The sequence below is a fragment of the Lampetra fluviatilis genome, chromosome 30, assembly GCF_964198595.1.
Source record: "Lampetra fluviatilis chromosome 30, kcLamFluv1.1, whole genome shotgun sequence".
NCBI classification, from domain to species: Eukaryota; Metazoa; Chordata; class Hyperoartia; order Petromyzontiformes; family Petromyzontidae; genus Lampetra; species Lampetra fluviatilis.
In genome coordinates, this window is record NC_136304.1 from 7,981,506 (window position 1) to 8,007,004 (window position 25,499).

Genomic DNA, 25,499 nt, shown 5'->3' on the forward strand with positions numbered 1-25,499 from the left:
GTCTACCACTGACCCAAAAATACAGCTCAGTGAGAAATTAAGTCCCGCATGTGCTGACTTGGTGGGCTTGCAACTGTTGTTTCTCTTGTTATTGTTGCTACTGTTGTTGCCATTGTTGTCGTTGCCATTGTTGTTGCTATTGTTGTTGATGCTGACACGCGGAACTCCCCGGGTCGTGAGGTCACTCCCCTGGGACAGGGCTCACCTTTGGACTCCGCACCTGAGCCTCCCGTTTCGGCCCTCGCGGCATATTGTAAACGCTGCTGCATCACCCTCTGCCACGTTCGCTTGCCAATCGCTCCGTCGTCTGATGGCCCGCGACTTAATTAATAGAACCAAAAATGTCACTTTTCAAAAATACCCAGGTCTCCCTGAGTGTTGCGTCTCATGTTTGAAGATTGATTTTACTTTGCGTTTTTTTCCAGACACGCGTTGTTTGCAGAAGGCCATTCATCACATGACATGGACAGTAGCAGGAGGTTCTGTGGGGCATGTTTTGAGAATCTTCCCGTTAGGGACATGCATATTACTTACAAATTCACTTGCGTTAATATCTCACAAGTCATACCATATTTTATGACACGATTGCACTTTGCCTGTGCCACGCACCGTGTCGGTCATGGGGCTTGCTTGACCGTACTTCACCGCACTGGTCGGCGTGGGTCCGGTTCAGATGTCACTTTGTAATTTGGGAGCAAAAAAATATAACAACCTCCGGGTCGAGTGATTCCAGAAGTAGTCGTGTGGTGTCGTGTTGTGGGGGGCCCTTCACTGGCACGGGACGTCACGTCCAGCTGATGCAGCCAAAAGGGCTCCAAATGTCAACACAGCAATTACTCCACGAAACCACCACCACCAGCCACCCATCCCACCACCATTCTGATCGCACTTTATTCTGGTCTCTCGTGTTTCCCGACGCCCACAGACAGCAGCACAGCGGTATATGTTTCTTCCTGTGCCCGTGATGGCTTCGCCTCTTTCAGAGTGAAACCCGCTCGGTGATGCGCAAGCGGCTACTGTTTGGCTTCATCCAGCAGTGGAGTAATCATGGCTGTTAAAGACGCTTACAATATGATGATATTGATAGTAAGTTGATGCTTGGTAACTAGTAACTGATGATGATATTAAGATGATTTAAGGAGGTGATGATAATGATTTTGCAAAGTAACTGATGATGATAATGATATAAAGATGATGATGTAAGGAGTTTATGATGAGAGTCGTATTAAGCTGATTCATAGTAAATAACAACGATCACGATAATGCTCAGCAAATAACGGTGGTGATGATATCAAGGCGGTATATTGGCCCGCGATGTTGCCGAGATTCCCGGGAGGCGACAGCGACCCCGGCGGCACCGCCTGAGCGTCCGCCCCTCTCTCTCCATCCCTCCCCGCGCTCGCGCAGAGGTTCCGCCCGACTGCCTGGACGTGGTGTGCGAGGACCAGCCGCCACCGCCCGTGTGCCCCATCGACTCGGTGCTGCGTCTGGGCCACGTCCCGCTCGGCGAGTGCTGCGCGCTGCCCTCGCGCTGCGAGTGCGACCCGGCCCGCTGCACGCTGCCCGACTGCCCCCGCGGAGGCGTGCGAGTGCTCGTGGCCGAGGCCCAGCGCACGCCCGGCCGCTGCTGCGACCTCCACGTCTGCGCTCCTCGGTCCGACGGTGAGTCGGGAGCGGCGGGGCTGCGGCGCGGCGGTTCCCGCCGGGATGTTGTACCCGGCCATGGGTGCCGATCTCTCTGCGGGTGATCGGGCCATCGTATCACATTTTGGCTTTTGGTGGTCGCTCTGGCTGCGTGGGGTGGGGGGGAAGTCTTGGGGAGTAGTTCGACGTAGCCCGTTGTCCGCTCGCGACCCCCTCCATCTCCACGCTCCACCTCTACGCAATGACAAGTCCTTGATAAACGTACGCAAATGAAGCCCAGTGGTCGCGACAAGTGCCCAAAGGTGATTGGCTGTCACGGACGTTCGTTTACGCACCGCGGGGACACTGACCCATGGGGACTCGCGCGACAATTGTCAATCCTGCTCCCAACGCACTCATCACTCATCCCCCCCCACCCCCCCCGTTGGACCCCTTCACTCTGGTGAGGCTCCACTCAATCCCCTTCGTGGTCAGCACGTTGTCTGAAACTTCACCAATTACTACATATCTGTCTTTGTTTTAAGCCCGCACAAGTGTTATTGACGCACGTCGTTGAGTTTGTTTCTGAGTGGGAGGTTGTCCTATGCTGATTGAAAGTCCTCCATGCTTTGTTGCGATCACGTGACGGAGCTGTCGCATTGTTATTTTAGGAGGTTAAACGATGTGAAGGAGCGCAACCCGGAGTGTACGAAAGAAACACAGAGACCTCCTCAGTCCTTTTTTTTACATCCAGTACTTAAAATGTTTTGGGCAGTTGTAGAAAATGAGATCAAGCGCCAATGTGTATACGATGGGTTTCTTGGCAGCCAGGGATAAACAGAGGCCACCCTTTCAAAACTGCCAATGCCGGACTGTGGCAGGAAAAGCCAAAAAAACACCGCACAAAGATTCCTTGTCTAATTTCATCCTCTCCCACAGAGCAAGCAGCGCGCTCTCGACATGCGCATGTTGATTCCCGTTTCACATTCATGGCCGCCGCTAATCGGGGGGATGGATTTTAATAGATTGAGGAGGTGCACTTCATCCTACACCCCACCCCTCCTAGCCGGCCCCCACCCTCATAACCACCACCCCCCACCCCACACCAGCACCCGTCAGGACCCCACATGGCTCTCAGAGAACGGCTCGCGCGGACGCAAGCTCGCGCATAAAACACACGCCCACGCGCGGCGTCCCGCACAACTGTGTTTACTCATCGCTGGGTCAAAGGTGAAATGGCAAAGGCGCAGCCCTGCAGTGTCTCGCTCCCGCCACTGCTGGCAGAAGGGCCTCCAGTAAAGGGAGCAACAGAGACCCCCCCCACCTCCTTCCCACCAGGGGGTATTTTGGCCCTCTATTCAGCGCCGGCCAGATGTCTCGGAAGACGTGGCATTTACCCACACTTTACCCCACTGCATGCGAACCTGCCGATCGACTGTGTGCGGTGAGCCCCTTTGCGTTGCTTGACGGGGATTTGAGAAACTTTCCCCATTGTTTCAACTGCCACGCCGAGAGGTCGAATCTAGCGGCTGTCACACTTGGAATTACCCACACGGCTGTGTGTGTGTTTGGCGTGCGCATGGCACGAAGGTGGAGCAGTGACACAGTGATTAGCGCGCTGCGCTGTGAACCTAGCGATCAGAATTGAATTCCCAACCACGGCGAGTGATCTCTCAAATTGTTTTTGCTCTGATTTCTCTTCGCTTCATTGCCATACTTTTTTTGTACGTTATTGCTCTTGTCATTTTAATGACCCCCAGTCACGCAAGCAAACACAAACTATTCTGGGCTCTTGAGTTCTCAACTGCTTAAACAAAAATAAACTTGACTCGGCCTTAACAAAAAAAAGATAGCATCCGGGGCGCGGTGTTTAAACATCGGCACTGGAAGAGAAAAGGGCGGCCCTGGGGGGTGGCGGTGTTGGCCACAGCACCGCCTCACGTGGGCCCTCGCCCCCAACAGTCCGTGTCGGCTACATGGGGGGATCTTTGTCTCTGCAGCGCGAGGGAAGACTTGCATCCCTGAGGATTGCCCCTCGGTGCCCGAGGTGACGTGTCCCCCCGGCAGCTTCGTGGCGTTGGGCACCGAGAGCCACGACGGCTGCTGCCTGCTTCCCGCGCGGTGAGTTCCGCGCCGCTGCCCGTCTCTCGGCTCCCGAGAATGAACGAGCTCGGGCCTACGCTAGGCTTTCGGATTGAGTGGATTTTTCATACCGGTGATCGGCGAAATGGGCTGATGTCTTTCACGTAACCTGTTACAAAAGAGGCTGTAGTGTTTCGTGTTTCTCACGTGGCTTGACGTCATCTCCCCTGGTTAAATAAAGGATTCGACGACCCATTTTTGGTGGCTGAAACCTGGAACCCAATCTCCGGGTGGCTCAGTTCCGCGACTCGTGAGCCACCCAGGCCACCGTTGGCTCGGCGGCCCTGTTCCCGGGCGCGCATGTCACTGTACGGTGTTGACCCTGCTGTGCCGTGACGCCCCCCCCACCCCCCGCTTGCCCCCCCCCCCGCCCCCCCACGTGCCTCTTCTAGGTGTGAGTGTCCCGTGCTGTGCGAGAAGCCGACGTGCGACGCCGGGATGGTGCTGCGACTCGTCGCCCACGGCAACGGCAGCGTGGAGAGCTGCTGCGACGAGTACGAGTGCGCCAACGGTAAGGGGCCGCCGCAGGGCCGGCAACGCACGGCAACGTACGGCAACACTCGGCAACAGAGCCATGCTCTCCGCGGCGTCGGGAAACTGTACGCGTGCGGATCTTTGTGAAATCTTCTGGCCTGAAACCCAGCTCTGGAAATTCCACGTTCTGATGGTGGGGACCAATCTATCCATAAGGCAAGTCCTTCTTATTTCTCACAGAACGGTTCTGATGGGACTTTAGGGGCGATGTGACGCAGTGGACACATGCACAGCCCCTGTGCTAATCCACTGCTGGATGAGCACCTTGCCATGCTGTGTGGGTCATGGGGATTACGCAATCGTACTTTTTTACCGGGCTGGTCAGTGTGGGTTCGTGAAGGTTGCGAGCATAGACATTGGAGCAAAGCACAGTACAACGATGGATTTTTTCGCACTACCCTCTGCTGACTACTTAGTCCCACAGCAGCCTATAACATCTGTTACGCACGATGGTAACCCCCCACCCAAGCACAAGCCAGGCTCACCACTTCTCGGCTTCTGAGATTTGATGAGATGGGGGGGGGGCACATTCCGGGTGACTTTGACATCATTCTGCAAATGAGTGTGCCATACCTTCCACTCTTCATGACTAATTGCTGCAAGGATAATAATCGTTTGTTAATTATTTCACGAGAGTATTGATGTCAATACTCTTAAGCACAATCTAAAATAAAAACGCCACTTTTTTTCAAATTTCTTGCTGTGGTTTTCACACCTGATGATGATTGCTTGTGTTGCAATCGAAGCGTCGTGAGAATTTTATTGTAAAATTTTTATTATTTTATTATTTCCCTTCTACGTGACTTTACCGAAAGAACCAAGAATATGAATCCCTGCAGTCACGAAAGCTTTAAATCTAAAGTTATTGTTGAGGCTAGATTGAAGGTGAGGATTTTTGGATTTTGTTAAGTCCGGGCTTGGGTTAGTTGCCCGTCCATTTTTCTCAGTTGGGGTCATCGTTAGAGAACGTTCGGTCTGTTGCATGAAACTTCCCGGGGTGATATCTCCCCTCGCGTGGCATGACGCACGGGGACGCTTCGCTTGAGGAACGTTACACAGCTGGGCACTCGCCGCCCGTTAACGTCGGCATCATTACGATTTTTCACATTGGTGGACCAGCGGCCACGGTTTGGCAACCCGTGCAAAAACAACCAGGATGCCAACCCGCGCGGATACGAGCCGTCCCCGCCGGCGATGAACTGGCCTGGGCCAGGGAGTAAAGGGCGAGCGACCGAGCACGGAGTCGTGTTGGGATCACCGCTTGGCACGGCGCCCAGGCCCAACGCGAAATTTAAAGAGAAACGCGCAACCAAAAAAAAACAGACCGCACGGTTCCGGCAGGCCGCCGTGCCGCTTGGACGTGTTTGCGCAGGAAGCTGCTAAAATCCGGTGGGGGTGCAGGGGGGGCCCCGGGGCCGCTCCCCGGGGCGCGCTCTCCCTCCGCTCGGCGTCCACACGCTCGGCCCAAGCTGTGACTTGCAGCTGCTGGGGGGTGTTTGTTTTATTTTTTGAGCGCTCCATGTCCAGCTGCCAGTCGTGCGCACGTGTTTCCTCCCCGTACGTCAACAACAACAACAACAATAATGGTGGCGGCGTTGCGAGGTTCCCTTCCGGGGACAGGGTCCCGCTACGTCGGGGGGGGGGGGTGGGTTTGATTCGTTTGGCTTTGTGTGCGGCGAGACCGGAGAAGCCGGGGAAAAGCCACCACCCGCACGACGGGGATAGCGCTCGTATATCTGCGCAGCCAAGACAGCGAGACGCTCGCTGGTGCCACCATCGACCAATCGCCTCGTAGCAGAGCCAGTGGAGGGGGTGTCGAGCGAACCGCCGTCCCCGCCGACGAGGCGCCGGGTCGCCGGCGTGCGCCAACGCGGGGGGGGGGGTGGGGGGGGGTGGAAGCTGGGTGTGCATTGGGGAGGTGGTGGTGGTGGTGGCACCAGTCTCCGCCGGAGCCTCTGCTCTGCGTCTGATGCAACGCTTCGTCCCCGAGCGCGTCCAGGACATTGGCAGTGATTTCGAGCCGCACAGATCTTTTGTTTCAATCATTTAACAAAAAGCACACGCAACTGTTATTAGCTCAGCCGTGTAACACATCGGAGGTTTACTTAAGGAATTATTTAATAATTTATCTTTAGTTCACGGACCCTAAATCTCCAGGGACAATTTTTTTTCTGTTCATTGGCACACATCCACTTTCCTTCCTGCAAATTTTTTTATAGGGTTTTGTTGGCACATTTAAAATCAGAACAAAAAAAATAGCGGAAAGATGTTTCAATAAAAATAATGATGTCATCAGCCGCTCAGCGTTAGCGGGTGGCCCCCTGCCAAGGGAAGCGTTCACTTTGGGCCCTGTTTCGTGGATTCGCGTAAATCTCGGCGATCATTCACATCTGCTCCGGTAGATCGGAGATGCTTACACCCCATGCCTCTTGGGCAGGAATTGAACATCAGAGACATTTTTGTTGCAATTCGTGGGTGGCTTGGCTCTGGGTAGAGGGCCTCGATGTGAGTGATGGTTCAATTGATGAAGAGATTTTTTGCGCACTTCCATTGGGGCGTATTTACGAAGGGATCGTGCTCTACAGCCTTCGCTCGGTGGGAGGTCGCTCATTCGTCTCTGTGGCTTTTTAGCCTCCGCCTCCCTCCCCCAGTCGTCCAAGCGATCGACTCCTTGCTCCTGTTTAATCCAAGGCTTAAGACTTTTCAATTCCTCTGTCCGTGACAGACTTTCTCTTTATTGATGATAGGTTTTTCCCCTTTTTTCTGGCAACAAAACAGGTGTCAAGATGTTAAAACACCAAACTGATACCTTTTTACAAGGAATCATGTCTGCATTAACCACAATGCCTGCGGTCAGAATGCAAACAAAAAACATATTCTGATAGTATATGCATTGGTCCACACCAGAGACAGCTTTCTTTTGAGCCTCGTCTCCAACCAGAGGACGCCAAAAGGTGTACAGCTGTACGAGGCTCAAAAGAACCAAAGAGTAATTCCTGCAGTCACGAAAGCTTCAAATCAAATGTTAACACCTGTTGCCAGAAAAAAGGGGAAAAAACCTATTATCATATTTTGGTACTGGCAAAGGAGGTCCCATGATTCCTCTTTATTGATATAAAATCTCGATCAAATTATTTTGCACCGCACAGCTCTTCCAGTTGGTCTTTTGAGATGCGGTGGCAGATAGACGATGCACAATTTCCACCCCTCCTGTGCAGTACAGTGCCAGTTATGAATTTTCAATAAGAAAGTACCGTGCATTATAATATGTCGCACATTGGTGGCTTTGCGCCCATACGTGCTCGTAGCACTGGGTCAGTTTGTGGCCGTCCCTCCTGAGGAGGGGGGGCTCGCGTGTGACGGTCGAGATTTGGTAAGGCTACGGCAAGTGGGTGGCGTGCCGAGAACGCACAAGAGTGCGCTTTCTCATCGCAGGCAGCCGCACGCGCGGGAAACAAAAATATATAGCGGAGGAATAAAATGCATCGGCCACGCCAAATATAAGCCTCATCCACAGACGAGCCTCGGAAATAGGCGGCGCCGAGGAATGTGGCAGCAGGGTGGCAAACCACAGACGTGTGTTCACTCCGTGTCGGCTCACGGGCCGGAAACTTCGAGCGGTGCCGAGCTGCGGCCGCTCGAACCCGCGGAGGGGTCGAGGGCCTCGATCGTGCCGAGAGATGTCGACGCCCCCTCTCCCCGTGCGTCTCCTCCTCCTCCTCGTGACACGTGCGGAGTGGATAATGTCTTCGTAGAGAGGGGTGGCCGGTGCTCTTTAGGGGTCGCGCTTCTGAAGTGAGTGACCGTGACTCCGGGGTGGGGGGGGCGTTGGGCGCGACCCGTTACGCGGCACGGCCATGAGTCCCCGCGGCTCTACTCTGGACTGCCCATTGGGACTTGATGGGGCCCTGCCGATCGCTTCATACCCCGTGGCTACGCTCTCGGCTCACTCTCATAACACAACTCGGTCGCCTGCACGAGCGGCCCACGGTTCACTTGGCTGTACACTGGCGCCGGCTAAATCCTTGCAGTGCGGCCATTAACCCCCCCCCCGCCCCATTTACCCCAGGCGGGCTGCCAGCATCGACCGCATCTCTTGCTTAGCACGTGTTCCCCTGTTTCCCCATCCCACCCCCGTCCCGCCAACCCCACCCACTACCGACCCCACCCACCAACCCCATCGCTGACTTACCCATCATCAACCCCACCACTAACTTACGCACCCACCAACTCCATCCGCCAACCGACCCACCAAACCCCATCGCTGACTCACCCACCCACCCACCCACCAACCCCACCACTAACTCACCCACACACCAACCCACCCACCCGCCCACCCGCCAACCCCGCCGCCCGCCGCCCCCTGCAGACACGAGGTCGTCGTGCACGTTTAACGGGATGGAGCACGCGGACGGGGAGATGTACCGCATGGACGCGTGCCGCTTCTGCCGCTGCCACAACGGCGTCTCCTTCTGCTTCTCGGCGCAGTGCGGCGCGCTCGCGTGCCAGCGCTACTACGTGCCTGTGGGCGAGTGCTGCCCCGTGTGCGAGGGTGAGTGCCGCCCCGTGTGCGAGGGCGATTGCCGGCACCGCCTCCTCGTCGCATCTCAGTCGGCCGGAGCTGTGTGAGGCCGAGATCCGGAAAATTCTTCCCCTAACATCCCTCCCCCTCCCCGCTCATCTGGTGTCTTTGGGGGGGGATGGGAATGAACCCCCGGTGAGAGGGCATCACTGGTCGTTCGGGATCAGCCGTTGGTTTCCACGCGCCGTGGTCTGGCCGATTTCTGTGGCTACAAAGTTCAGGAGACGGGACGCCGTTGGCAGAGCCTGCGTCGTGCGCTTTGAGAGTCGGTCTGCTCGTGTGTGGCTCCCACGTTTTCATCATCCTTCTTGACACCCCCTCGCTCCTCTCTCCACCTCGGCCCTCCCGCACAGATCCCGTCTTCCCCGTGAGCAACCCCGCGGGCTGCTTTGCCAAGGGGCAGATCCGTGCGCACGGGGACCGGTGGCGCGAGGACGACTGCACGTTCTGCCAGTGCGTGAACGGCGAGCACCACTGCACCGCGACAGCGTGCGGCCAGAGCTGCCTCAACCCGATCCGCGTGCCGGGGGAGTGCTGTCCCGTCTGCGAGGGTACGGCACCGCCATCGCCACCCCCACCGCCGCCACCACCGTCACCGCTGCCGCGGCTACCGCTGCCGCCGCTACCACCACCATTATCGCTGCCACCACCGCTACCGTCACTGCTACCACGACCACCTCCACCACTGCCACCCATACCGCTACCACCACCGCTACCAACCTCCGCTACCGCTACCACCTTGGCAACCCCCTTTACCACCGCTACCACTGCCACCTCCACTACCATCACTGCTACCACTGCCACCCCCACCGCTACCATCACCGCTACCATCACCGCTACCACTACCACCGCTGCCACTGGCTACCTCTATCACAACTGCCACCCCCACAGCTACTGCCACTGCTACCACCACCGTAAACAGGTCAATACGCCAGAGAGTGAATGGCGAGTGGTGCGGTGTGTGTACAAATGAGTGATATAGTTCATGATTTCGCGAGTGAGTGATTTGATAGCTGAGTGAGCCATTAAATGAGTGAGTCAATGACAGGGTGAATGAGTGACAGTGTAAATGGAAGTATTAGGGTGGATGTGTGAGTAATTGGGTGGTGCAATGTGAGTGATTTAGTTATATTGACTGAATGAGTGATAGTGGATAAGTTAATGGATGATAGGGTGAGTGACAGTGATAGAATGAGTGAGTGAATCGGTGAATGAATGAGCAATAGATCGGATTCATGAGTGAGGTAATGGATGAGCGAGTGGGAGAATGAGCAAGTGGGTGAGTGAGCAAGTGAACGAATCAATGAATGAGTGAATGAGAGTAACTCAAGCGCAGAGCTCGCACGTAGTTCATCAAGGTTTTTTCTGGATAGGCTCCTGAATAAAATAGATTGCATTGTTTATAGCCAGGCTGGGGCCAAATTAGATGGAAGCTAAATTAGCCCTTTTGTTTTGGGCACAAAACATTGCACGGCTAATTCTGGATGAAGCCACTGGCTTGGGATCCACCGGAGCGTTCGCAATAGTTTCCAAAGAGCGCGCGCGCACGCGCGACTCCCTCCGCGTCGCCGCTCTCGTCGCGTCGCCGGTTGCACTGACCCTCAAGAGTCCCTCGCTGGGGCAGGATTTTTCAAAAAGGCCATCGGGTCCCTGCCCCCACACCCGCCCGTCAGTCCGAAAATGTTTCCAGCGGGATCTTGCCGAGTTCTGACCCAGATTTCACAGCTGGGGAGGTTTTTATTGGCAGCACGAGTGGAAACATTTTTTGCGAGAGAAAAAAAATTGCGCGCGCACACACACACACTCACAAACACACACACACAAGCTCACTCGCGCACACGCTCACTCACACAGTCACTCACACGCCCATCGGAAGTGCTGGGCGGAGAGCACGTACGGTGGTATCTTGTGAGTCGGAGTAGAGAGGAACAAGCGCAGCAGAAGGCACGAAACATCAGGACGACGCTTGTACCCTCGCTGCCAGAATATTTTTAGCCATCGCTGTGCCTTTTTCTTATTCGATGATCCAGCAAAGTTTCCGATGGTAAACGCCACAGCACGAGAGCGGCCTTTTGCTCCTTGTGCTCGCTCTCCGTCGCTCTCCGTGATGCCACTGAATAAAAATGTGTCCATGCATACTGTCCGGTGACATTGCTGGGAGGGCCGTGGGGCGGCCAGGTCGCTGTTGACGTTCTGTGCTGGCACCGCGCGCATCAGCTCCCGGAATACAAGATGTACCGAGTTGCCACGCTCGGGGGAATTTGTTGAGAGATGTGCGGTGGCCGCAGCGGCGGTAGTGGTCGCGGTGGCAGCGCTTTTGGTTTTCCCTACCGAATAGAATAGTGCGCACGCTATTTCAGTGCTGTTAATTTTGGCGCTGCCATGGGCTCGGATTGATTGAAAGGGATATGATGGTATTTTTGAAAGTGTGTAACTCTTTCGGCCAATTTCAACTGCGGATTTTAATGAAATGCCAAAAGGCTCGAGAGCTTATTGAAAACCTACCCATCATAGGACGTAATCCCGTGGACGATATTACATTCTTGGGGCTCTCTTAACTCATAAAGTGGCCAGTCACTAGCACTATTAATTCGCTCCGGTGTGAACTCGGGTTGGCCTCCTGTTGGCGGTGGGGGCAGTGGGAGGGGGGGGCGCGGCGGAGGCTCCGCCCGCTCACCGCGGAGTGCGAGACGCTCTGGATCTCGAAGGTTCCCGTCCTTTGCGTCCAGCGGTGTGGGGGGGGGGAGCAGAACGAATGTGCTCCGCAGTCCTCCGCCTATTTCCGCGCAGGAAGTTTTAAGTGGCCGAGCCTCGGTCTCGAAACCACATTCTCATAACCAACAGCAACTGCACAACACAAACAGGTCCCCTTTTTTTGGCATTTGCAACCAGCGCCCAAATACCAGCGTTAGCGTTGGGGGGGGGGGCGGGGGGAGAGAGTAATTGGACGCGCTTTATTTGGAGAGGAGCGTACAAGCGCGGGTGTGTTTTCTGCGAGCTCGCGTGTGTGTGTATGTGCGTGTGTGTGTGCGTGTGTGTGTGTGTGCTTGTGTGTGCGTGTTTGTGTGCTTGTGCTTGGCTTTGGCCCCGCCCCGCAGCAGCAGCAGGGCTAAGCTGTGCCGCGTGCCTGCACACACACACGCACAAACACGCGCACACACGCGCACACGCACACACACGCACACACACACGCACACACACGCGTACACACGCGCACACACACACACACGCACACACACACGCGCACACGCACACACACGCACACACACACACGCACACACACGCACACACACGCACACACACACACGCACACACGCACACACACACACGCACAAACACACACACACACGCGCACACGCACACACACGCACACACACACGCACACACACGCGCACACAGCGCATCCACGCGGGGGACTGCGCACAGCGCGTCCATGCCTGCCGGCCCGGGGGTCGTTCTTCTCAGAGCCCCTGATGATGACGCGGCGACCTTCTGGGACAATTCCTTCGGTTTACTCGCGTGCACACCGAGCGTACATGCTCGGCGTCGCAGTGATGTGTCGACTCGCCAACAAGATGCGGTTCGAATGCTCGTTGATTGTATTTTCCATTTTTATTATTTTTTTCTTCGTGCAAATCGCACTTAATTAGTTCATCTGACCCCTTGCAGCCGTGTGAGGTGCTACATTGCCACCTCACAGGTAGCAAAGTAATTGATTCCTTAAGAGAATCTCAACCCTAAATCATAAAAAAAAAATTGCTTTTCATTGGGGCAGAGTAATTTCAGGCCATGTGAGTGGATTTAATATAGTAATATTAATATAGTAATATTAAATCCACGCTTAGTAAATATAACTTTCATGACGTGTCTGTTTAGTGCTGCTAGGCTGGCAACATTCATGTGATTCCACGATGCGATTTGCATGTGGAATAAGTAATTAGCAACACAAATGTATGCGCCTTCACTTGTATTTTCTGTGCAATGGAACGGACGCGAGACTTTAGGGTTATTGCCGCTCGTGACGGGTTTTATTTCATTTTCCAGAGCCGACGTTCATCACCATCCGCCCGCCGCTCTGCTCCCCGCTGCTCGGCTGCTCGCTCACGGACGACAGCTGCCCGTACGGCTTCTGGCTCGACTCGGACGGGTGCCGAACCTGTCGCTGCAAGACCAGTGAGCCACGCGCGCCCGACACCCGGCTACGGCCGCTCAGACGCCGCCGCGCGTCCACGGTGCCAATGACGCGACTCACACACCCGCCTGTCCCCCCCCCCCTCTGCCTTTCGCTTCTCGCTTGTCCCCTCCCGCCTGTCCCCCTCGCCTGTCCAACCCCCCTCCCCATGTCCCCCACCCGCCTGTCCCCCGCCCCCCCGTCCCACAGAAGCGGAGCACTGCCGCAGCGTCATCTCGGGCTGCCGACTCGACTGCCCCCACGGCATGGCCACCGACCGGCACGGCTGCGAGGTGTGCCAGTGCCGCCCGCAACCCAAGAAGTGTCGCCACGTCGCCTGCGCAAAGCGCTGCCCCTACGGATACATGTGAGCGCGCCGAACTGCCGCGTGCCGTCCCTCCGGGGAACGTCGGGGAAACGTTGGGTCAACGTTGCGCGTTTGCCGGGTGCCCGTGTCTGTCTTGCCTGTCGAGGTGACTGGGCGCCTGCTGGTGCAGGTCCACGCGATGGCCGGTATTTTTATTGTCGCTTTCCTCTCCCAAAATTATATTCCAGTCGTGCTATCTGTTAGGAGTCCTCTCATACGGCATTCGAAAGGCATATTTTCAAAGCGTTATCACCGCGTAATGAATTCCACAGCATCGGGAGTCGCACGATGCATAGCGGCCGTCGCTCCCATGCGAGGTGTGAGCGTGTAGTCGGTTACGCGATCGACAGACCACATCTCACAATCGGGCGACGCTTTCGTTTCACGAAGCAGCTGGCCGCACCTGCCGCGCATTGTTCGAATGAAGCAGAACGTTGCATTCTCGTATCAGGAAAAATCCAAGTGAAGTGACGAAGACCAAGGTTAAAGATTCTTTGGTATCTGTTGATGACTGGGCTGAGACAATGAGCTCGCCACACGACCGTAAAACCCGATTTAATCACGGACGGCCAAACCTCGGATTTAAACCCCGGATCTCGGCGGTGCCTGGGCTGGCATTGCTGTTGACTGCGCATCGATGCCCAGCGAGCCACGCGGCTGCCCCTTGACCTCCGCGGCGTGCGTGTGTGGTGCGTTTGCGATCCACAGCAAGAACAAGCATGGCTGCGACAGCTGCCGCTGCGTCAAGTGCCCCGACTTGGTGTGTGACAAGTTCTGCCTCCACGGCTACGCGGAGAACGGCAAGGGCTGCCTGCTCTGCAGGTGCAAAGGTACGACGTGGATTTCACCACGAGGGGACGACGCGGATTTGGCAGTGACGTGTGACGCCCGTGACGAAATCCCTCTCGTCTCCGATGCGAGACGCCGCGGCGCCAGGTTGCGACGCGTCATCGGTCGACGCCCGGGGTCTGCGGTCGCTTGCGGCTTGGCTTCAGAGCGACCCACTGGAACCTCCGTGCCACGTGGGTTGTGGAGGTTATTTTAACGTACCTCGCCACGCTGGTCGGCGCGGGTCGGCGAAGGCGAGAGCACTATGCCGGGTTCGAATTGGGGCAGCCGCCCGTGACCAAACCGGTCTCTCAAGATGTAGCGAGTCTACGGCCTCGATCCCCGGTAACCTCCGAATAATTTTTTTTCCAGTCGCTCCAGGGCCGCCGGCGCCGCCGGTCGCCACCGGCTCGTGCACGTCGATGGACGGGCGGCGCTACGCCGACGGGGAGAGCTGGCACGACGGCTGCCGCGACTGCTACTGCCAGGGCGGGCGCGAGATGTGCGCGCTCATCGCCTGTCCCGTGCCACGGTGCCCCACGCCGGAGCTGCGCCAAGGACACTGCTGCCCAGCGTGCGCCGGTACGGTCGCCGAATTCCGGCAACGCTCGCTTTCGTCGTGCGCCCCCCGTGGCGGGCGGCGTCCGTCACGTCGTCGCAATAACGACGACGTGACGGACGTCTCTCGGCACGGAAATACGAGGGAAGGGTGGTGGGGGAACGGGGGATGGACAGAGCGAGAGAAGAGGTGATAACGGAAGCGATGAAGGGGTCTGAAGGCACGGGGATTGTAGAGGAAGACTTGAAAAGCAGGAGAGGGGGGTAGATTGCATTGCCTGGGAAGGGAGCTCCAGAAGGAGGGGGGGCGTAGTGGCCACCAATAGTAATAGGTTTTTACCCTTTTATCTTGCACCAAAACTGACACCTTTATACAAGGGATCATTTTTGCAATAACCACAACACAAGCAGTCAAAATGCAAACAAAAAGAGACAACTGATGATGATATGCACTGTCCTTGAAAGTGATTGGTCCACACCCGAGACGGCTTTTCTTAGAGCCTAGTCTCCACTGGTGTTGGACCAGATGACGCCAAAAGGCGTACGATGCCACGACCACAGGGGCGTCAGTCCGAGTGGTTCACGTAACCTGACCGTGGGTTTTAAAACGTCTTCTCAGTGTCAAAGTCGGGGACTGCCCTCGGAACCTGAAGCAAGGTGAGCGCTTGTTTATTTTCTGGGGGGGGCCGCAGTTTGAAACGTGGCTGGCTATAGCGGCTGCGTTGGGAAGGTCGGTCACATGCCCAGGCCCCCCAGCCCGGTCCCCCCTTTGCGCAACCCCCCCCCGCCTCCACCACACAATGACAGCTCTCGCACGTAAGCCTCTCGTGAGAGGTCATCACAAAGTGGATTTCAGAGTGACTTGAATGGATTCGGATGGGCCTGTTACATGAGCCTACACACACCCGTGTCTCTTTTTCAACCCTGGGCAAGTAACCTTTGAATATTCATCGCAGCTGAATGGGAATTATTTTGTATGAAGGTAACAATGGCCGCTTTGTTTCGCGTTAAATCGTGGCATATGCCTGATATAATGGAGGAAATCTCAAACTCCGGATATCAATTTAGTCGGGGCTCATGTGACTCCACGTTTACAATTCAGAATAAAGGCACCGTGACTGTGATTTTGTGCGCGGATGGCAAAAAAAAAAAACCCCATCAAAATGTTCCACGGCAATGTTCTGGTAAACAAAAGAGGTTAAAAGTCAGCCGTGCTGAAATTTTTCTGTTCCCAAACTTCTACAGTGTTTAAATTTAGTACAAATCGTACGGGGAATTCCGTCCCTTTGTGGTCAGCGCCGTTTCTGCCGTCTCTTTGAGCGGATAACAGGGGAAGCCATTCATTAGGGCTGGGGTTTTTTTTTTTCTCGCTTTGTGCGCAGCATGCTGGCTCGCCTCTTAAAACATTTTGCTAAGGCCCTGACATTTCCTTGGCTGCGGGACACAGGCCCCCTTTATGTGTCCGACCGCTAGAAGGAGCAACGCAAGTCCCGGGCGTTGGTGCGCCCTGTGGAAACGAGCACAATCTAAAAAATCCTGAATCGATGGCCCTGTGTTTGGTTTTAACTTGCGCGGGCCGCCGCGTCGGCCTGGCAGGTCGAGCCACGGGCGACGCTCGCACCAACACGCGTCACCCCCCCCCTCCCTCACCCCCCCCCCCAACCCCCGCGGTGTTTATTGCTGCAGTATTCATTACTCCCGGCTCTAAAAACGCTTTGAAAACAAAACAAACAGGAGCGTTTCGCATCCAATATTTTGTTATTTTGAAAATCGCCGACGGAATGCGTGCGCAAATATTGATCTCCTATTCCAACGCACGCACGTTAGGGAATTCCGTGCGTCACAGTACGCATGCACGCACGCGTGTGTGTGTGCGCACGCGTATGATTGTGCGCGTGTGCGTGTGCACGCATGGGGAGCGGTAGTGTGGTGGTTAGTGCGCTGTGCTACGAACCTGGCGACCCAGGTTCGTTTTCCGCTCACGGCGAACACCAGTGACGATTATCTGAACCGGTCCTGGGCCTCCCCTAGGTCGAGTCAACCTCAAATGAGTGCCTAGTGCGGTGTGTAAACATCGCTAGGGAGACAAAGGCGGCCGGGCGTGGTGTTGGCTGCCCACCCCCCTCGTGTGCTGTGCCGGCCTTCATAGGTGCTTGCTAACAGCACTTGCCCCTACAGTCTGTCACAGGCTATACGGGGATCTTTGTGTGCACACGTTTCCCTTGCTGCACAGTGGGGAGCATAGGGGGTGCATTTGCCAGTCATCTCGGTCAAGCTGAAGCACTTGCGTCTTTCCCGTAACTTTCTCCTGCCAGAAAGCCGGCCTTACCACACGTCACCAAAAAACACCCAAACACGATCGTCAATAACACTGCCTTAAAATGAAAAATATACAGTCGGCGACGTTTCAGGCAATGACCCTCCTTCATAAAACAAAATTTATTGTTGTGCCATGAAGAACGGCCATTACCCCAAAACGTCACCGTTCGTATATATTTCATTTCAAGTGTTATCGACGAACGTGTCGCGCCGTTGTCAATTGCACTCGTGCGCCACCGCTCTGCGCGTGGCCTCAACGCGCACCTAGCCTGGCACGAGCGTTGTCTCCCTCGCTTAGCTGCCGCTGCTCTTCGCGTGACCCTCGCAGACGACTCGCTGGCCGACCGGCCCGAGCAGGCGCCGCACGCCGTTTGCCAGGCGTTCGGCGGGGAGTACTACGTGGAGGGCCAGAGCTGGAGCGCCGACTCGTGCACCCAGTGCACGTGCCACGCGGGACGCGTGCTCTGCGACACCGAGGTGTGCCCGCCGCTGCTGTGCCACGACCCCGTGCGCGCCAAGGGATCCTGCTGCCTCTCCTGCCCAGGTCCGCACGCACGCACACTCGCCCGGCCGCACACCCGCTCGCTCGAGGGGACGCTCCCCCGCTTCCCCTGGTCGGTCGCCCCCCCATCCCAACCCACCCCCCCCCCCCCCCCGGGTGTATCACGGATATTTATCGTTAGTGCAAATTGGCAGAAAAATAATGGACACATTTTTGATGGGTATTTAATTTCAGGTGCATTTTATGCAGTCGGTTTTGTTTTTCTTCAGCGCGTGAATTTTGCAAAACGATTCTCCCCCCATTCCGAACTGTTTATCGCGAGCGCGCCGCCGACAGCCGGTAACGGCGGGAACGGCGCGGCGATTTTCCTCGCGGTGAAGTTGACTCTTCCAGCCGAGCGCGGAAAGGGGGTGGAACGGGGAGGCAGGGGGGAGGGCGGGGGGTGGTGGTGCCCAGATGGGCGTGCGCACGCAGAGCTCCCCCGCGCCGCGTGCCAGCTGGCGCTCCACCTGCAGGCAGCGCTCGCTGCACGGCCCGCCATGAAGTCCGCCGCCCGTGCACTCGCAACGCGCCCACACCGAGCGCCCCATATCCACGCCGCTCACGTAAACGGGTCACGTGGGAGGTGCGGAGAGAGCGTGCGTGCTGTCGGGTGCACGCTCTCTGGGCTCAATTGCGCAGTACCGTACGGGACAGCCTTATTGAGTATGTGGGTGTGTGGGGTGGGGGGGCGGGGGGTGATGGGCAGGGGGGGGTGCGGCAGGGGTCGCTACGGGCATGTGAAGCTACGCGTCGAGCATGTGGGTCGAGCGGCGGCCACTCGGGCTCGATTGCGATGCAGCGCTTCCCCACGCCGCCCGCGGAATCCAACTCGCGTGCGTGATTTTTCTTCTTCTTTGAAGAATTTTTTTTTTTTACGTTTTTCACACCAGCGGGCGCCTCGGAGGCGCCGAACGGCAACGGGAGTAGCGGCGGCGGCGTCGGCGGCGCCGCGCCGCAGTACTGCGTGTCGGAGGACGGAGACATCTTCCTGGAGGGCGAGGTGTGGAAGGCGAACGCGTGCGAGAGCCGCGTGTGCCGCGAGGGTCGCATCGTGCGCTTCCCCGAGCGCTGCCAGCCCCTCAGCTGCCGCCGGCCCGTCCTGCGCAAGGGCCAATGCTGCCCCTACTGCTTGGGTGAGCGCCCGCCACCACCCTCCACACACCCACCACCCTCCACCCAACACCACCCTCCCTCCACCCACCACCACCCATCACCACCCTCCACGCACCACCCACCACCACCCTCCACGCAACATCCTCCTCCCACCACCACCCTCCACCCACCACCCTCCACCCTCCACCCTCCCTCCACCCACCACCACCCATCACCACCCTCCACCCTCCACGCACCACCCACCACCACCCTCCACGCAACATCCTCCTCCCACCACCACCCTCCACCCACCACCCTCCACCCACCACCACCCTCCACGCACCACCCACCACCCACCACCACCCTCCACCCACCACCCTCCCCCCACCAGCACCCTCCCCCCACCCCAATCATCTCAAATGCAATACGATTGGGAAATGAAGGCGAAGGCGCAGCCTTGTAATTGCTCGCTCATGCTACTCTGGGCAGAAGGGCCTCCAAGAGAGAGTTTTTGGTCTACCCTTCCACAGATGTCTTGGAAGAGTTACCGACACTTGACCCCGACAAACGCGACCTGCCCCGATAGACTCACTGCGGCGTCCTCGCCCGTGCCGCCGGGGTGGATAGCGGCGGGTCGGATTTAAGAAACTCGCACCGTTGTTTCGGAACCGCCGCGCCCGGGAGTTGTAATTGAACCGCCGACCTCCGGGTCGCAAGTCCAGCGCCCACCGCTCACCGTCGCGCGACGGCCGCGTGTCCTCTCGCCATTGCAGAGGTGATCGTGCCGCTCAAGGTTTGCTACTACGAGGAACAGATCTACGGGGAGGGCGAGCGCTGGAGCCCCGACCAGTGCACGCACTGCCACTGCCGCAACGGCGAGGCCGTGTGCATCGTGGAGGACTGCCTGCGGCCCTCCTGCAGCCGCCCCGTCCGCCTCGACGGATCCTGCTGCCTCGCGTGCCCAGGTATGCTGCGTCGGTGTCACACCTGTGGTGGCGGTGGTGGTGGCGGGGGTGGTGGCGGGGGTGGTGACGGTAGTGTTGGTGGTGATAGCAATAGTGTCAGTGGTGGCAGGAGTTCCTGTAGTTGTAGTGGTGACTGCAGTGATGGTGATGGTAGTGGTGGAGGTGGTGGCGGTAGTGTCACGAATGCGAACGACATGTTTACAGAAGCTGACAGTCGAGCAGCCCCGCATCTCTTGTGCTCTTTTGTGTTTTCCCATTTGTGGGCGGGCGAACGGGGCGATTGTTGGCGTACGGACGCACGCCGCTCGCAGAATGTGTCTTTGAAAAGCTTAACGCGGGGTGCGGGGCGTCTCATTCCAGATGACGAGCTGCCTTCGGAGCCCGCGAGCGTGCCCGCTGAGAGGTCCAACGAAGTCGAGGCCGTCACGGAGATGGTTCCCATCGCTTGCGTCATGGGGCCGCTGTCGGAGGATTCGAGTAAGGGCACACATCTTGTTTGGCGCGGGGCGAATGTTCTTAATTCAAATCGCCTGGAATGAGTTTGATCTGGAAAGTGCTTGGATGGGCGACCACCCTAACAGATGTTGTGTGGCTGTGTGGCTGAGTGACTGTGTGTCTGTGTGTCTGTGTGACTGTGTGACTGAGTGACTGTGTGACTGAGTGACTGAGTGACTGTGTGACTGTGTAACTGTGTGGCTGTGAGGCTGTGTGGCTGTGTGACTGAGTGACTGTGTGACTGTGTGACTGAGTGACTGTGTGGCTGTGTGACTGTGTGACTGTGTGACTGAGTGACTGTGTGACTGTGTGACTGAGTGACTGAGTAACTGTGTGGCTGTGTGACTGTGCGACTGAGTGACTGAGTAACTGTGTGGCTGTGCGACTGTGCGACTGAGTGACTGTGTGACTGTGTGACTGGATGACTGTGTGACTGTGTGACTGTGTGGCTGTGTGGCTGTGTGACTGTGTGGCTGTGTGACTGTGTGTTTGTGTGACTGTGTGGCTGTGTGACTGAGTGACTGAGTGACTGTGTGACTGAGTGACTGTGTGGCTGTGTGACTGAGTGACTGTGTGACTGTGTGACTGTGTAACTGTGTGGCTGTGTGACTGAGTGATTGTGTGACTGTGTGGCTGTGTGACTGTGTGACTGTGTGACAGAGTGACTGTGTTACTGTGTGACTGAGTGACTGTGTGACTGTGTGACTGAGTGACTGTGTTACTGTGTGACTGAGTGACTGTGTGACAGTGTGTCTGAGTGACTGAGTGACTGTGTTACTGTGTGACTGAGTGACTGTGTGACTGTGTCTGAGTGGCTGTGTGGCTGTGTGACTGTGTGGCTGTGTGACTGTGTGGCTGTGTGCTGTGTGACCGTGTGCTGTGTGACTGTGTGACCGTGTGGCCGTGTGACTGAGTGACTGAGTGACCGTGTGTCTGAGTGACTGTGTGACTGTGTGACTGTGTGTCTGAGTGACTGTGTGACTGTGTGACTGTGTGTCTGAGTGACTGTGTGACTGTGTGGCTGTGTGGCTGTGTGACTGTGTGGCTGTGTGTCTGTGGGCAGCAGAGGGCAGTACAAAATACATCTTTGCTCCCGTGCCTATGCTCCCCACCTTAATTGAACTCTAAACTGCACTGACCAGCATGGTCAAGTATGGTCAAATAATCCCCACAACCCCACATGGTCTTTGGGAGGCCTTCATCCAGCAGGGCTGTTCATGTTCCTAGCCGCGTTCCGTCACCGTGACGACTTGTGCTCGCTTGCGGCGCGGTACTGGTGCAGCTCAGCAGGGGAACTGTTGTTTATTATCGTGTGTCCATGCATGTGTCTCTACGTCTCCCCGCGTGTGCGTCCGTCCGTCTGCTTACGTGTACACGGCACTCCAGACGAGTTGGGGTGCCAGCGTGCGGTGGACGGGGCAAGCGTGGACCGGCGCGGCGGCGTTGCCGGCGTTGCCGGCGGTGCGGACGTGTGGCCTCTCTGGGTGGTGATCGGCGCGCTGGCGCTGGGGCTGCTCGTCGTGCTTGTGCTGCTCCTGCACTCGCGGCGGCGCCAGTGGATTCCCCTGCAGCTCTACAAGCCGCCCGTCAAGGCACGGTGCCCTTCCACGCGTGCGCGGCGTACACGGGACAAGCCTCGCACGCGCGCCATGGTGGTCCGCGTGACGCGCGCAGCGTCCAATGGTTCCAAAACTTGATAATTGGTTTTTTACCCTTCTATCTGGCAACAAAACTGACACCTTTTTTTACAAGGAGTCAGGTTTGCATAGACCACAATACCTGCAGCCATAATGCAAACAAAAAGGCGTCATCTGGTCCAACCCATGTGAGACTAGGCTCTAAGGAAAGCTGTCTCGGGTATGGACCAATCAACTTCAAGGACAGTGCATATATTATCAGAGTTATGTTTTTTGTTTGCATTATGGCTGCAGGTATTGTGGTCTATGCAAACATGACTCCTTGTAAAAAAAGGTGTCAGTTTTGTTGCCAGATAGAAGGGTAAAAAACCAATTATCATATTTTTTACTGGCAAATGAGGTTCCAATGGTGGTTCCAAAACTTGTTGGACCAAACAAAATTGGTTGACCGCCGCGCACCAGCGACAATTTCTCGAGTTTAAACCGCACCCCAAATAGCCGCGTCTGCGGCGGGTATCGCGGACCGCCGTCCAGGGCCTTGCGGAGCACCCAGTTTTGTGCGGAGCATTGGTCAGGCGCCGCCAGCGAGCGAGAGACACTCCTCTTGTACGCGGGACGTGCGCGTAGCTCGTGCGATGGCGGTGAGGCCGTGGCACAGCGGAAGCACACCGAGCGGACGTTCACGGCTCGAATTAAGCCGTTGTAACACTACGCGCCGTCTGTTTCGCATTGGACGTTTAAGATCCTGTGATGTCACTCGCAAGGGTTGGCCACCATCGCGTGCCCAGAATCGAAATTTACCTGCAAATTACTCAACAGGGATTATACAGACAGCGGCAATCGTTTCCCCCGACTGGCAAATTAATTCTACGGGTCACTCATGCAAATGTGACTCTATCCTGGTCGCTTGAGTTCTCACTGGGTTAAACAAAATTAACTTGACACTTGGACTGTTCACATAACACGTGGAAGGAAACACATGCGAACCGGGTGTTCTCGGATCCATGCTTTCCCCCTGCTGTCTCTGAGTCTAATTCCAAGCATGCTTCTCTGCATGCGCACTCGTCAGCTTCTATCTATGAGACCCTTTTTTCCGGTGTAAAGATGATGAAAAAAGAATAGGATTTAGCCTCTCCGGCAGTAATACAGGCGTTAAGATGTTCAAACACCAACTATAGATACCTATTGTAAGCTTTTGTTCAAATTCCATCTTGATATCCACGTTTCTGTTTGATATCTCAATTCATGTTACAGTCTCCTCTTACTCGTTTGTCGTCTTTTTCCGTGTCTGCAGACGGTCTACCTGAACAACGACCTGGACAAGAACACGGCCGCCACCGCCACCACAGCGGCAGCGGTGGTAAAGCCGCCGCTGAACAACGCGGCCAAGGTCCAGCGCCTGGCAGAGCCGGACCCTCGCTACAGCGGCTACTACAGCATGATCAGCCCCAGCGGCGCCAGCGTGTGACACCCCCACGCATCCCGGCGACCCCGTGACCCCACGGACCCCCCCCCCCCCCGGAGCCACGGACTTCGCCCTCCAGGCCTCCTGCCGGCCGGCGGAGGGTGCCCTGTCGTCTCTTGCTCTTCCCAGTGCTTGACTCTTCTGCAATGTGCACTTTCTGCTGCCCTCGAAGCCCCTCTTCCCCCGATAGCGCTTTGTATATAATTCTGCAAGGTTCAAACAAAAATAAAAACGATCGACATGGAAACAAAATTAGATTTTTTGTTTCATATAACGGTCAACCCCGTATTATTTCCTAGAACTGCGTCATCGCAGTCACTCTCGTCCACATTTTCAAGAAGATAAAAAAAATGTTTTGTTCTCATCATCGGGAAAATGAATGCCGATTTTGTCAGCCAGCTTGGGCGACCTCAGGCGAGACTGTTGGGACAGCTCATGCCTGTGTTGCTCAGCTGATGGCTGTGTTGGGCGGCTCATGGCTGTGTTGGGCAGCTGGAGCGTTGGGAACTTGGGCCGTCGGAGAGTGGGCAGCATGGACGATGGGTGGCGACGTCACAGAGAAGACGGACAAGGAGATCGATTTGTGCGAAATTCGTTACAGCCGTCGAGAAAGCCTTAAAAGCACCTTTTTCAATTTTGCTTATAGATTTGTTTTGTCTTGCTTACTCTTCATATTTTATAAAAAAAAAAATAAAAGCACTATATAGGATGTGATAATGTAAATATCTGACGTTCATAGCAATGTCTTTTTGACTACGTTTTTTGTTGAGATCAAGCAGAGTTCTCATGATGTCAGTACACGTGGTGTTCTTGGGCGGGCCGTGCCAATTCAGAGATCTAATACTATTGCTGCATTGTCGCAAACACGGTGTTGTTTATATCCAAGTTATTATTTTGTTTTTCATGAAAGGTACTTGCACTGCTCGCAGGTTTGATGTTGGGCCATTCCAGAACCCCAAGTGCCGCCCGTAGCTGAGATCTGCTCGTTAACTCAAACGGCGGTCGACTTTCCCTAAGTTATTGCCACGTCGCTCATTAGAACCCATGCTGATGAGTACACAGTGAGGCGAAGCCACAAGTTCGTCAATGTGTCAGCTGACGAGCCTCATCACGGCCTGATGAGGCCAGTCGGCAGAAGATTGACCAACTTTTTAATTTATTATTTTATTTTAAAGTAATGTTTTATTTTATTAATCCAGTTTTTACATTCTAACACGAACACACACACAGCTTACTCTGTGTTAAAATTGAATAGGCTCTGGTGTCATCAGTCGCAATCAAAGTATCACCACTCGACATACAAGATGCAAAAAGAGATAATGTCAGACGGGGAAAGAAAGAATTGTCATGAATGAATGTATCTGTCTCTCTGAGTTATCTCTCTCCCAAAAAGTATCCGTTCAGGCATTCCACGTGGCTTGTGCTCCCTCTTTCTGTACAGGTGTTTTTGTTGGCTCGTGCGTCGCGCTGTTTGTTAATGCTTTGGCAATGTTATTTCTATATTTTTTAATAACAGAATAATTATAAAGCTAATGTACTAAAGAACTAAACTTTAATGTAATTAAGTATAACTGGAGCTAGTTGCTGACTTATTTAGTTGTCTTTGATCGCTCGGAATACAGATAATGAAAGTGTATTTTGTTTTGATATATATTTTTTTTATTGGCTGGAACATCTTGCCTTGAATTCCGCAAGGCGATCGTGGAGAAACCTTGCTTGGGGATGAATATGAACGAGACAGAAACGAAGCGATACGCTGGCACTTTTGTTCACGCGTTTCGAGTGGCAGAGCAGCGCCCCACTGCCCACGGTCCAACCGGCAGAGTGGAGCACAACTGCCCTCGGTCCACGTGACAGAGCGGCACGCCACTGCCCGCGGTCCACGTGACAGAGCGGCACGCCACTGCCCGTGGTCCACGTGACAGAGCGGCACGCCACTGCCCGCGGTCCACGTGACAGAGCGGCACGCCACTGCCCGCGGTCCACGTGACAGAGCGGCACGCCACTGCCCGTGGTCCACGTGACAGAGCGGCACGCCACTGCCCGTGGTCCACGTGACAGAGCGGCACGCCACTGCCCGTGGTCCACGTGACAGAGCGGCACGCCACTGCCCGCGTTCCGGGTGGTAGCGACGCAACTCGCAAGGGTGCCCGCCAGGGGAGGCTGTCTCGAGCGTC

General features: G+C 55.8%; 1 protein-coding gene across 2 annotated transcripts in view; it reads left to right on the forward strand.

Moving 5' to 3' along the window:
* Positions 1-24,956, forward strand: part of LOC144943222 (cysteine-rich motor neuron 1 protein-like) — a 40,030-nt gene extending 15,074 nt beyond the window's left edge. Inside the window, exons 2-16 of one of the 2 annotated variants that reach the window (XM_078870519.1) lie at positions 1,408-1,662; positions 3,624-3,744; positions 4,158-4,276; positions 8,669-8,851; positions 9,235-9,432; positions 12,926-13,054; positions 13,263-13,419; positions 14,128-14,249; positions 14,620-14,829; positions 17,453-17,668; positions 18,559-18,801; positions 19,534-19,725; positions 20,086-20,202; positions 21,607-21,812; positions 23,152-24,956. In XM_078870519.1, coding sequence (XP_078726645.1) covers positions 1,408-1,662; positions 3,624-3,744; positions 4,158-4,276; positions 8,669-8,851; positions 9,235-9,432; positions 12,926-13,054; positions 13,263-13,419; positions 14,128-14,249; positions 14,620-14,829; positions 17,453-17,668; positions 18,559-18,801; positions 19,534-19,725; positions 20,086-20,202; positions 21,607-21,812; positions 23,152-23,325 — 2,642 coding nt within the window. In that variant the 3' untranslated portion in view covers positions 23,326-24,956. The remainder of the gene's footprint in view (positions 1-1,407; positions 1,663-3,623; positions 3,745-4,157; positions 4,277-8,668; positions 8,852-9,234; positions 9,433-12,925; positions 13,055-13,262; positions 13,420-14,127; positions 14,250-14,619; positions 14,830-17,452; positions 17,669-18,558; positions 18,802-19,533; positions 19,726-20,085; positions 20,203-21,606; positions 21,813-23,151) is intronic. The other variant, XM_078870520.1, reaches the window with a different exon arrangement.
* Positions 24,957-25,499: the final 543 nt, after the last annotated feature.